Source organism: Podarcis erhardii (assembly GCF_964252035.2).
Source record: "Podarcis erhardii genome assembly, chromosome: 3".
Classification (NCBI taxonomy): Eukaryota; Metazoa; Chordata; class Lepidosauria; order Squamata; family Lacertidae; genus Podarcis; species Podarcis erhardii.
In genome coordinates this window covers 99,510,070-99,523,395 of record NC_138507.1, presented here as the reverse complement: position 1 = coordinate 99,523,395, position 13,326 = coordinate 99,510,070, and the positions used below count along the sequence as shown (strand labels likewise).

The window sequence follows — 13,326 nt, the reverse complement described above, 5'->3', positions numbered from 1 at the left end:
ATCTGCCCCATATCTTTTCCTGGACATATCTGTACTGTTTTAGGGGCAGAAGCAGCTGTTTTCAGCTGGCAGTTTTGCAGGCAGGGCTAGCCTAGCTACATCAAAAAGGATATGGTTTCCAGACACCCCGTTATATTGGAAACGAAGCAGCTTGTTAAGCCCTGGCTCATAATCTTTTACTTGCTTCTGCCGATTGATTGAAGCAATGCATAGAATATTCTCTTTTGAGAGGAGCATCTCTGGTACTAACACAAAGATGACTCAAGCAGGTGTGCCAACAGCCACTTGCTAAATAAGGATGGTTGGAATTGTAAGTAAATTATTTAAGGGCCAACGCTCTTGTTTTTAACAGTGCTTGTTATGGTGGCTGCTGCTGCTGCATGTATTTCAGGAGAACTCTCTGGAGAGAAAACATTAACATGGAAAACTTCAGAATAGTTATCTATACACACCTACACATAAGGAGATGTATGTTTTCCAAGGTAGTTTGGCCTTGATGCTAAATGCAGAACTGGCCCAAGGTGGTTTGGTGCTTGAGGCAGAAAATCCAAAGGGATGACCTCAAAGTAAAAAAATAGGATCATTTGGTAAATAATTAACGATTAACTATTTCATGCCACAGATTTCCTGCCCAAGGTCATGAGCTCACTTTGCCTAAGTCCAGGACCAGCCCTGGATAAACTAGAATTGTGGTTTGAATTTTTTTTAGTGACCTTTTCGTGCCCAGAAAGTGAATGATGGGAAACAGTTAGCACAATAACTTTCGTTTTTATCAGTGTGTGATATTTACTGAAGTAAATTATTTACTGCTACTGAAAGCAAATGAGCATAATGGTCACAAATCCAATACATTCAGGATTTGCACCGTCCATAAGAAGTCCAGTTGCAGCAGACTTAACTTAAATGTATAATAAGTCTAAACCTTAACACTAAGCATACAGTGGTACCTCGGGTTACATACGCTTCAGGTTACATACGCTTCAGGTTACAGACTGCTAACCCAGAAATAGTACCTCAGGTTAAGAACTTTGCTTCAGGATGAGAACAGAAATTGTGCTCCGGCAGCGCGGCGGCAGCAGGAGGCCCCATTAGCTAAAGTGGTGCTTCAGGTTAAAAACAGTTTGAGGTTAAGAACGTACCTCCGGAACGAATTAAGTACTTAACCTGAGGTACCACTGTACTATGTATAGAACACCACACCAGAAGGAAAAGAGATAGAAGGAGAAAGTGAAACCCAGGCTCCTTCTGGCCCTACATTTATAGTCATCATGACCTCGACAGAAGAGAGAACAGAAGCAGTTTAAACCAACTGTACTCAGCTTCTCTGAAGGAATAACCCAAACATTGTGAACCTTCTGCTTTCACACAGAGAAACTTCCAGAACCCTCCTGAATTAATTAGAATAGGAAAGATCTCTGTACATCAGATCAATACTTTCTGCACTAAGAAATGCAAACTGACAGCATCACCCTCTAGTGAGTGAGATGTGCGGAGGGAAGGGTAAGCAGTTGTTTGGTGCTCCACAGCTCCAGATGTGGGAGAAAGGCTAGGGGGTTCTTTGATAGCAGAGTGGAAAAAAACACCCCAAGACCCTTAGCCATGCTGCCCTTTCCTATTCCAGAGCATGAGAGGTGGGTGAGGGAGAAGGATTAGCTATCACTACTTGGGTGCACTCTGCATCTTTGGGAAGGAGCATCCAACTGTGCCTTTCCCTCAGGAGACAGTGGTGGTGGTGATGGGTTGGCGACTAGACTATTTGGCTTAGCCACCACCATTGCTGAAAAAGCAAACCTGCAGTTCCTGTAGTGAGTGGTGTTGCCCAGCAACCACTACAGCAATATTTTGTGTGAGGCAAAGCGGGCAGAGTTAAGAGTCACAATTTCCCCTCTTCTTTTTGGTGGCCTTCATGGGTGCCAACGTGCGTGCAGAAGCCTCATTTGTGAAGAACGTAGGGATGTGGGAAGCTGGCGTATGCGAAGTCAGACCATTGGCACATCAAACTTAGTACTGTCAACGCTGGCTGGCAGTGACTCTCCAGTGTCTCAGACTGGGGACATTCCCACCCCCTACTGGAGAATCTGGAATCATTTCCATGCTAAGCAGGTACCACTAGGCTACCACCGTTCCTCAAGTAAAGCTCACCAAGGTCAGTGAGTGTGTATGCTCAGGATTGCATGCTAAAATATTTCTAACTGTGTGATACTTTTCAAAACCAACCATAATATTTATATAGTGCCTTTGAAATGTGCAAAGTGTGTTTCTCCCTCTCTGTCCCAAACCCACCACATTATCCAATACATTGAAAATACAGTGGTACCTCGGGTTAAGTACCTAATTTGTTCCGGAGGTCTGTTCTTAACCTGAAACTGTTCTTGACCTGAAGCACCACTTTAGCTAATGGAGCCTCCTGCTGCCGCTGCGCCGCCGTAGCATGATTTCTGTTTCATCCTGAAGCAAAGTTCTTAACCTGAGGTACTATTTCTGGGTTAGTGGAGTCTGTAACCCGAAGCGTATGTAACCCGAGGTACCACTGTACTATGATACCCCTTTAAACAGTCACAAGGGATCCTGGGAGCTGTAGTTTGCCAGAAGACCCCCGCCTCCATTTCCCTCACAGAGGTACAGTCCCCAGAGTTCCCTGGGAAGAAGAACTAGTTTTTAAACTGCTCTGGGAATTGTAGGAATTCACAGAAAAGCAAATGTTCAGAACTGAACGTTGGGAAGACTGTCTTTAGGAGCTCAGAAATTTCCACAAAATGAAAACCAGTTGGCAGGCTGTTACCTTGGTTCTTTTTTTCTAGGGTGGTAGGGTGTGGGCAGCTTAAAGCACATTTTTTGGAACACATGCTATAAAAGACCAAGAGAATTCTGGACGGACAAGTAGAGCAATGTCTGTAATAACACTGAACACACCAGCTATTGACTTTATATTTAGGGCACATGAAGATTTATAGCCCTTTGAGGGTAAATATTTATCTCCCAGATCAATAGGTCTTGATTTCCGCTGAGCTGAAAATCAATATTTGCTTATTATACCAATCCAAACCTGGAGGTCCCAGCTGAGATTCTGGAAGGAAGTGTGACATTTCTGATGTTTTCTTACACCTGCTGTGGTTCATAAACTAGAATGAGTGAAGGAAGAGGTTTTAACATATTGATGCTCTATGTGTATATATGAGATGCACCTGAGAGTTCAGGAGCATGTTTTACTCCTTGAAGAACACGACTTGAAAAGGGAACATTGCTTTACGTTAAGCAGACTCCAGTGTGGTTGCAATCAATCTTTCTATGTGGGAATGTGTCAGGGATCCTGTCCTGGGTGGCTTACTGCAGGTCCAGAGATGACTGCCAGTTATGCTAATGAAGAAATTTTGCTTTCCAACTGATTCTTGATAAAATCATCTTAAGATCCATGGTTAGCACTGTGGCCACTAGGGACTCAGCTGTACAGCTGCAAATAAAATGTTTTAAGTGTGTTGTAAAGTGCGTTATACAAATGTGACACTAGATGACGATGGTGAGTTATGGCAAATTCAATATTTTTTTTTTAAAAAAAAGCATTTTCACAACGTTTTTTATTTGTGTGTAGATTCCACCCAGGTTGAGCTTGTGATCAGAATCACTGAAACAGTTTGTTCTCTTCCACACTTATCTTTTCCTGAAACAGTCTTTCAAAAGATTGGTTTAGCTGCGGAATCACGGAGGGCTGGAACATCCATCCAGAAAATGATGGAATCCTTAAGACAGAGTTCTGAAAACATTGGATTGTATCCAACGAAGTTTGTCCTATTTGCACAAGAACTTCTGCTTGTACAATGGAACTCCCTGGCTCCTTCCTCTCACGCCTGTCCCATTTGATCTGGAAGGTATCTATTTGGGAGGTATAGGGTTGAGGAGAGGGAAGGCAAGTTCTGTTGTGCAAGCAGACTTCCTTGCTTGACTGGGATGACTTCATTGCATACAACTGCACACAAGATGATCAAAAGTCTGGAAACTGAGCCTTATGAGGAACAGTTGAAGGAGCTGGGTATGTTTCGCTTGCTAAAGTGGAGAATCAGAGGAGATATGACAGCCATCTTCAAATATCTACAAGGCTGCCACACAGAAGATGGAGCAAGCTTGTTTTCTCCTGCTCTGGAGGGTAGGACTCGAACCAGTGGCTTCAAGCCACAAGAAAGGAGTGCGAAAGGAAAAGGTTTGCTTCAACCTGTTTAATAGCCACAGTTGGTGTACATGTTCCATGCATCAGAATCATAGAATTGTAGAGTTGTAAGAGATTCCGAGGGTCAATTAGGCCAACCCCTTGGAATGTGGAAATATGCAGGTGGCCCATATGGGTATTGAACCTGCGGCCTTGGTGTTATCAGCAGCACACACGCACATCTACAGTTGATTGAGGCAGAAAGAAATAATAGACACTGTACACCTTAATGATGTCTATTTGGACTATATGACCTTATTTATGGGGAGAGGGAAGGATGATGAATATTAAAATAATGACTTGAATATTCCTGCCTTGTATTCTCAGGTGGGCTGGCGTTGGCTCAGGTCCTCTTCTTTTATGTGAAATACCTCGTCCTTTTCGGTGTTCCTGCACTTGTTATCCGAATGGATGGGCTGAAGTCTCCCGACTTGCCACGCTGTGTGAGCACCATGTACAGTTTTTCCGGAATGTGGAGGTTAGTTTTGCTTTTTATTGCAAAGGTTTATTGCAGATTGAATTTTCGCGAAATGGCTGCCTGGCATGTATGGGCTGTGTGGCCTTCCGCTTGTGTGCCACATGACACATTGCACCTACGAGAGAACTTGCAAATTGATAAGCAGCATTGCGTTTCCATTCCTAACTGCTTCTCTTTCTAATCTTTTGAAAAACGCCCTTCCATCTAATAATTACTTTTCTCTTGCCACAGAAGTGAGTAGAAGGCTGCCTTTGGGATGTTCATCATCTTAATGATTAGAATTGGATCTAAACCGCTTAGCTCCACTGATCGGATAATTATTTTCTCCCCACATCTTTATGAAATACGATTCATTTTTCATTATTGTCCCCCCTGAAAAAGACACTTTGTGTGGAAAATTCATGCAGGGAAGGATAAGTAATATTTGATTAGGTGGCCCTGCAGCAAAAGTGTTGAGGATGATCATTTTCGCTGTGCTTTTTGGAAGGTAATGGGTTTGCTTCAGAAAATAAGTAACTTTTAGAGATGCCTCAAAATTTTGCTGATTTCCATAGGCCTTTATCTGGTTTTGCACCTCCAGTTGGGTTTTTATTAGAAATCTAATGGTCCTTGGCAGCTTTTGAAGCAAGGTTTACCTGAAAGGGGTGGGATTACAATCTCTGTAGATCAGAAATGCAGCCTAGGTTCTTATTCTTATTCTTAATTAGTTATTAAATTTGTATATGAATCTGTGTTATGTGTGTGTGGTGATAGGAGCTGTTATTTCTGCAAAGGATTTCGTTTCGGCTGTTGATCAAACCCAACTCTTTCAGGCTGTTTTCACCCTCCATGGGTGAAAATATTTCATAGCAGGAATAAAAGTCTCTGTCTCTCTCTGTGTGTTTGTGTGTATTTTGACTGAGAAAAATGTGTGATGAAACGGTTAAGTAACATTTCTGCTCTTGCTTGCAATCTCTCAAACCAGATTATTATTATTTTTTAAAATAAAAATAATTGAAAGTCTCTCTCACACACACACCTTGCATATAAAGTCTAATTTGGCCTTAAGGTATTCATCTTGAAAATTGTTTTTAACTGTGCTTAGTACCATTCTAGCTATGGAAATTTGGGAATTATGACTTCTATTTCAGTAAATCCCCTTAGAAAGCAAACTGCCTGTGCTTCTCCAATAAACAGGTTATAGTTATTATGTCTTAAGGTGCATTAGTCAGTCTCCTTCCATGAGACTCTATGCACCCCTCCTAGTAATAGAGAAACAACGTTCTCTGTTTCTTAGTGTTTAAATAGCAATAACCTCAAACAATGCGGTGTTGTCTCCATTGATTTTGATGAGATATTGTAGGAAAGACTAATAAAGGGTAAAAACTTTTTACCGAAGCACTTCTGTCTTTGCCTTCTGTGGTTTTAAGGAAAGAAAGAAAGTAATGAATTCTGGAAGAAAGAGAATCATTAGAGTGGCTAACAATGGACCCATTTAAATTAAATTTGCTGTTTTGAGTCTCCTCAATTGCTCTTGTTTAATTATTCCAACTGAAAGGCAATTTTTGACAACCTCCTCCATATGTACACCACAGTTGCATTCTGAGCTGTTCTGTGGGCAATTGTTTGGTTTTGAAGAAACTTTCAGGTGTTGCCATGTTGGTGTGAAGGGGATGAAATGTCTGAACAAGCATCTTGAAATTATGTATGTTCTAGCATAAGTGTTGAGGTAGCTAGTTCAAACGTTAACCCTAAACCACAGGAGTGCCCAGAAAAAAATAATCACAGGAAAGAACAATACGTTTAAAGCAGTGTCGTACCACTTTAATCAGTCATGGCTCCCCACAGAGAATCTCAGGAACTGTAGTTTAAGTGTGTTGAGAAGACCTCTCGTCCCCTCACAGAGTTGCAAGTCCCAGAGTTACTTGGGAAGAGAGATTGACTGTTGGACCACCAAAGGGTGGGTTTAAAAGGGATTGTTCAAAGGCTATTAGTGGCTACCACCATGATGGGTATGTTCTGCCTCCATAGTTGGAGGCTCCATAGTTGGAGCCAGTGTGGTATAGTGGTTATGAGTGGTAGACTCGTAATCTGGTGAACAGGGTTTGCGTCCCCGCTCCTCCACATGCAGCTGCTGGGTGACCTTGGGCTAGTCACATTTCTCTGAAGTCTCTCAGCCCCACTCACCTCACAGAGTGTTTGTTGTGGGGGAGGAAGGGAAAGGAGAATGTTAGCTGCTTTGAGACTCCTTCAGGTAGTGATAAAGCGGGATATCAAATCCAAACGCTTCTTCTCTTCTTCTAAAAGCCACAGGAAGGGAGAGTAGGTTTGTCCTCAGGTGCTTGTGGGATTCTCACAGACATCTGGTTAGCCACTGTGAGAACAGGATAGTGGTCTAGATTGGCCATTGTCCTGATCCAGCAGCCTCTTCTGTCCTTATTTTTCATTCAGAAGACATATTTTTTATTGCTGTTTTGTCCTGTTATGCATAGCAAGCAACGCCTGTCCAAAAATAATAAATGTGATCTTTTCGCAGATGGGATTTTGTGTGTATGTGTGTGTGTGGTTTTTTTTGAAAATCAGTTCATACCGAACGGAGTTATGAAGAGTTATGCGAGGAGCAACATCTCCCATGGCTACCGGTGAATTATGGGTCAATTTCAATTATCTAAGAAAACCTACCCAGCTTGCCCTCTGCTTCTCTTGAATTATGACTCCTTCATGCCCTTACAGTTAAAATAATGGATCACGGCTACCCGCGGGGTAGAGAGATATTTTATTTGTCCGCTGCCTTTTATAGGAATTTGGTCATCAGTGATGGAAGGCAGAAACAGAGATTTCACAATGAGAGCATAGTCTGGGCTATTGCAGGTGCAGGTTGCTCAATGGAACTTCAATTTGAAATGGAACTTACTTCAATATCTGAAAGCTTTGGATGTGGCAAGGGATTGCACTGCCCTGGGCTTCAAACCGGAAGGCCACAAACAGAGGACAATAGTTCTGTTTGGGCATTCGGCCTGATTGGGGGTGGGATGCTAAACATGCATGAAGGCCAGGCATGCATCCATACATCCATGTACCCATGCATCCATGCACACACACACACACACACAGACACACACACACACACACACACACACACACACACACACACACACCAGCTCCACCAGCTCCTGTACTGTACATTGGACAACCCACCTGCTTCTGTTACCTGTGTGTGTCTGTTGCAAAGACCCTGAAGGGAATTTCTAGGGGGGGAAAGAGAAACTGACAGAAAACAAAATTGACAAATTCACCCATCTTTAGCTGTAAATCAGGGGGAAAGAAGCACAGCAGGAGAAGTGCTATTTGACACTTTTGCCTCTGGGCACTTTCCGAGTCAAATTCTCTTTCCTCAAGCATCCTTTTCCACTTATGGGAGAAATGATATATGAGAGCCTTATATTTTTTTCTGTGGTTTTCCCCATGGGAGAGAAAGCAACTCAGAGGTGGGGGTGGGGGGGACAGAGGGAAATAAATAAGCCTCCTCCCTCCACCCACCCTTCCTCTTTTCTGGCTTTTAGTCTGCTTGGGCGGATTTCTAGAAACACCATGAACGAATCACTAATATGGAGTTCCTTGTAGTCTGAGCCTGAGTTGACCTAATGAGTCTTGTTCCTCCCACCCCAAAATACACACAACCTTTTACTTGCAGAAAATAATTTTTTATTCTGTTCTGAAGTGCTCACAAGTGTATTAGAACATCAAAGTTGTTAATCCTATATAGCGTGAAAACTGGCATTGTTGAAGTTTTCGAAATCCCTAAAGACAGCTCCCTCCAGGCTCGTGGCGATTAAGAGATTATCCGGCTAGAGGCAGAAGTGTTTAATAAATTGGAAGGCGTTTGCATTGCTGTTTTGGCTCTGAGTAGCTTCACATTTCGCTACTCAACTGCAATCAGTTTGGACAGGGTTCCTCTTCACGGGAGTGCAGAGCATGTTGGGACTGCAATTCTAGCAGGTATGTGGGGACCTTTGTCACTGATTCTGAATACAAACAAAAGGGGAACTGATGGAAGGTGGTAGTTGTGGTGGTGCTGAAGCAGATAGAGTATATCTAGTGCAGTGGTCTGAGAGCCATATTCCCCTCTGGGCAATCTTCCAAGGGCCACATGGCAGTGGTGGACAGAACCAGTGGCAAAAGCCTGTACAGTAGTCTAGTTTCTCCTCTCCCTCTCTCTGTCAGACACATCTTGACAGGCGATTTCAGTGTTAAACTCAACCTAGGCAAAAGCATTTATTTATTTATTGAACTTATTAGTTGTAGGTCTTTATGTGACTTACACCGAGGAACATATCCATAATTGCATTATAGAATAGAATAGGAAAGTAGTAGAAATGTTAACATAGCATACTCTCTCTCTCTCTCTCTCTCTCTCTGTGTGTGTGCATGTGTTTTTGTGTGTGTAAAACCGTACCCTGCCAACAGCAATAACAATATTGGCAGCACAGTAACAATAAACAACCCCTATACCCTCACCCTCTAACCAGTGGAGCAAAATAAGAACTCGAGCACCAACACATACCCCTCCCTAGCTCAGAAATCCTTAACCCAGAAAAGTCAGCAACATCAACCCAGTTTTTGTTTGTAGCTTCCTCTGTAGTGGTTCCCTTGCTGGAGGTCAATGACAACATGGTAATATATCAGTAAACATTTATTTTGCATGTGCAAAGTGGCAACCCCAATGCGGAAGTCACTACAAAAGATACAAAGGCAATGCAAGCATAGATACAGCAGTGTAAACTTTATCAAACTCACCCCTTTGTCAAACAGCCGTAAAGCCTCCTTTCAGCCACTAACCAATTAGCAGTTTACACTTTTTCACATGCACAGTCAATCCCCTGTGTTGCTACCTTATTTTAAGACATCAGCTATGCACAGAGTGGTTAATCTGCAGCTCTCCTTGAAGACCCTACAGTGTGACTCGTTGCCTTCTCCTTCTCCTGATGTCTTCAGTGTTCTCTTATCAGTAACATAGCTTGCTCGCTTCCTTTCAATCATATCAAACATGGCATTGTTTTCTTCCCACCTAGCAGTTTCTAGGACACGGGTGGCACTGTGGTCTAAACTACTGAGCCTTGGGCTTGTCGATCAGAAGGTCGGCGGTTCGAATCCCTGTGACGGGGTGAGCTCCCGTTGTTCAGTCCCAGCTCCTGCCAACCTAGCAGTTAGAAAGCATGTCAAAGTGCAAGTAGATAAATAGGTACCACTCCGGCGGGAAGGTAAACGGCGTCTCCATGTGCTGCTCTGGTTTCGCCAGAAGCGGCTTAGTCCTGCTGGCCACATGACCCGGAAAAACTGTCAGCAGAGAAACGTTGGCTCCCTCGGCCAGTAAAGCGAGATGAGCATCGCAACCCCAGAGTCGTTCGCAACTGGACTTAACTGTCAGGGGTCCATTACCTTTAACTTTAGCAGTTTCTCTTCAAGGCAACTTAATGAAACAATTTAACTCTTTCCTTCTCTTCACCCTCTCATCCAAGAAGTCCAGCATCAAGGCCAGCTGTGATGTAAGTCAGATGATCTGAGAACTCTTCTGTCTTTCAAATATAGCAGCAGGAAATACAAAGCAAGAAGAGATGGCAAAAAATTTACCTGTTCCAGCTGCTGCTTCACTTTGGCGGTGCAAAGCAGGGACATTAATAGAATCAGTGGTTTCCCCCCCCCCAAGGGCTACTCCAGGGTACGCAGTACCAACAGCACCTCTTTTTTGTTGTTGTTAAAAAGTGTGGCACTTACTGTGACAACTTAATGGTGAGTATTGGCACCAATTTTTCTAGAAAAAAAGCACTGCACAGTATCATAGAATTGTAGAGTTGGAAAGGACCAGAAGGGCCATCTAGTCCAACCCTCTGCAATGCAGGAATCTTTTGTCCAATGAGTGTCACAAACCCATGGCCCTAAGATTAAGTCTTATGCACAACTGACTGAACTATGATTTAGGTAGCAACATTGAATGTGTATTTCCAAAAAAAACAGATAGAAGTGGAATCTAGACACATATTTAAAAAACGACGTGAAAATGTTTCCCCCCCCCTAAAAAAGGGGGTTTTGAAAAATATATTGAATTTGCCATAAGCTCACCATCACCATCTAGTGTCACATTTGTATAATGTGCTTAAATCACACTTAAAACATTACATAGCTGTATAGCTCAGGGCAGACAGGCCTCAGCACCCCCATACCATGGCAAATGATCCCACCGCCCCATAGTAAAGGAATAATTGCTAATCCTGTGGAAAGTGGCAGAGGATTTTGTTTTGCTGCATCAGCGCTGGGGCTGTGTTGCTGTAGACCTATTTTAAGAATGCTTTGCAAAAGGTGGAAAAGAAGCACCTTAACCCTTTTAACGTTCTGCTAATGTGAGGGTTGCAGTGCCTGGCACGATTTGCTTTGCACAGCACACCTAATTCTGGCTTGCAGCCCATCTGCAGCCCTCTTCCTACCCTGATAGCTAAGCACACAGCCATTTCTTTACACCCCCCCCCCCGGAGTTATTCAGCAGCTGAAGCTTGAAAGGAAAGGAAGGGCAAAGACAAGCTGACACTTCCTTCTCCCTTCCTCTGTGTGCCGGTTTCAGAAAGGCACCACTCTGACGTTTCCTGTCTTCTGATTTTCTGTGTGGTGGGAATATTCCACCCCCCACCCCTCGCACTGTCTTTAAATTAAAGGAAGGAATCCAAGCAGCTGAATCAAGTAAATATTTCAAACTAATTGAGGGCATTAGAATCCTGCTGACTCCTCCCCATAGGAGCAGGCTTTTCATTAAAGCCAGTTTTAATGTTGCAAAGCTCTTCCAAACCTAGCTGTTCCACATCCCGTTCCTCTTCAAAGAGTGGATGGTCCCTGAAGGTTCCTTTTGTCAAGCAGGCCTGGGTTTGAAAGAGACACCCGTGGTGCTGAGATATTCTAGTTTCAGGGGCTCAGTCCATCAGTGAGTAAGTGGCTGCTTTTGAAATCCAAACTTAAAAGCCTAGATGGTCCCTACTTGGGGGAACTGAATGAACTATCAGTTTAAACAGCCTCGGAAATGGCATGCATATTCTTGCAACCCTACATAAAACATCTATCAGTCCTCGCTAAGCAGATTCTCTCACATGTTTTGGCTTTGCCGCCTAGTTCTGATGGTGCATCTGCATCTCATGTGCCTATCCTTGTGGTCCAAATCCAGTCTCCCAAACTCCTTATACAGTGGTATCTCTGGGTAAGTACTTAATTCGTTCCGGAGGTCTGTTCTTAACCTGAAAGTGTTCTTAACCTGAAGCACCACTTTAGCTAATGGGGCCTCCTGCTGCCGCCGTGCCGCCGGAGCACAATTTCTGTTCTCATCCTGAATCAAAGTTCTTAACCTGAAGCACTATTTCTGGGTGAGCGGAGTCTGTAACCTGAAGCGCCTGTAACCTGAAGCGTAAGTAACCTGAGGTACCACTGTATGTACAATAGTCATGTTTCCTCTGTTTGAAGGGCTGTCTGGTCCAAGTTCTGTTGTTATTAGCATCCCTCTGTCTCGAGAGACAATAGAGTGCACCTCCAGGGATGAAGTCAAACCACAGCATTAGCAGCTGAAGTGACCTCTCCATTGCCCAGACGACAAGACTCTCATTCTTGGCCTCACTGGTGTGGTCCAAAGGAAAACAGGGCAATACATTTGACACCAGCTTGGTTGCAGGAGTTGCAACACCCCACCGCCTTAGGGACTCCACTCCGGATTTGTGTAGGGCTTTGTGCTGGGCCCGGGGGTTAACCCGAGACACACGGTCCAGGTCCGGTCCCGAATCCAAGGATTCCACGAGGAGTCAGTCCAACAGGGACAAGGCAGGAAACTGGGGTAGGTCGGGCACAAGGTCTCAGGCAGGCCCCAGCAAGCAGCAATGTTGCTCCCGCAACCTGGGGTGGGGTCCGGCAGCCTTTTATCTCTGACGGGATAATGGCCGGTCCTGATCCCCCAGTGACTCACCTCCCTGTCTCGCCCGAAGGCGAGCACTCCTCCTGCGAGTACTCAGGTCTCTCCTTCTCTCAGACCTGAGTCTCTGCAGCTTGGGAGATGTTGGTGGGTTACTAGACCCAGAGGCTGTCTCAGCCTCTCCTGACCCAACTGAAAGTGGAGCAGCTGTACGTGGTTGCCCAGCAGAGGGCAACGAGGTAATCCCTGCATCTGGAGCCAGGGCAGGCTCAGGCCCCTGACTCGGCCCGGCTAGTGCTTGTTGCAGGGGAACCTGTGCAGACTGGAACTCTTCAGGATCAGGCCCCGTACTTGGTTCAGGTGATGCCTGAGGCAAAGGATCCGGTGCAGACTGAGATTCCTCCGGCTCTGAGTCCGAGCCCAAGTCTCAGGCCATCACAGGCTTACTCCTTAGTCTTTTCTTGTCCCAACAATATCCCGCAAGGCAGCTGATGTTTTGGATCAGAGTTTTCCTTCTTCCCAGGTTGACAAGCCCCCTCTGCTCCTCACTTCCCTCTACAGCACATGCAGAAACCTCCTCCTTCACCGTTAGACCCACTTCTGGTCTTGTCCACTCAATCTGCTGGAGCCTTTCTTCACATGCAGGGGAAGTCCCTAAGTCTGGGTCCCTTCTCACTCCGCCATTCTGTGATTCAGTATTTTCTAAGTTCAGTTCAATGATAAAAGTAT

At 44.4% G+C, this 13,326-nt stretch overlaps 1 protein-coding gene across 1 annotated transcript in view; it reads left to right on the top strand.

Moving 5' to 3' along the window:
- The window catches only part of HHAT (hedgehog acyltransferase), a 172,848-nt gene that overhangs the window by 45,093 nt on the left and 114,429 nt on the right, over positions 1 to 13,326 (top strand). Inside the window, 1 exon segment of the mRNA XM_081854801.1 lies at positions 4,529 to 4,679. Within this exon segment, the coding sequence (XP_081710927.1) occupies positions 4,529 to 4,679 (151 nt within the window).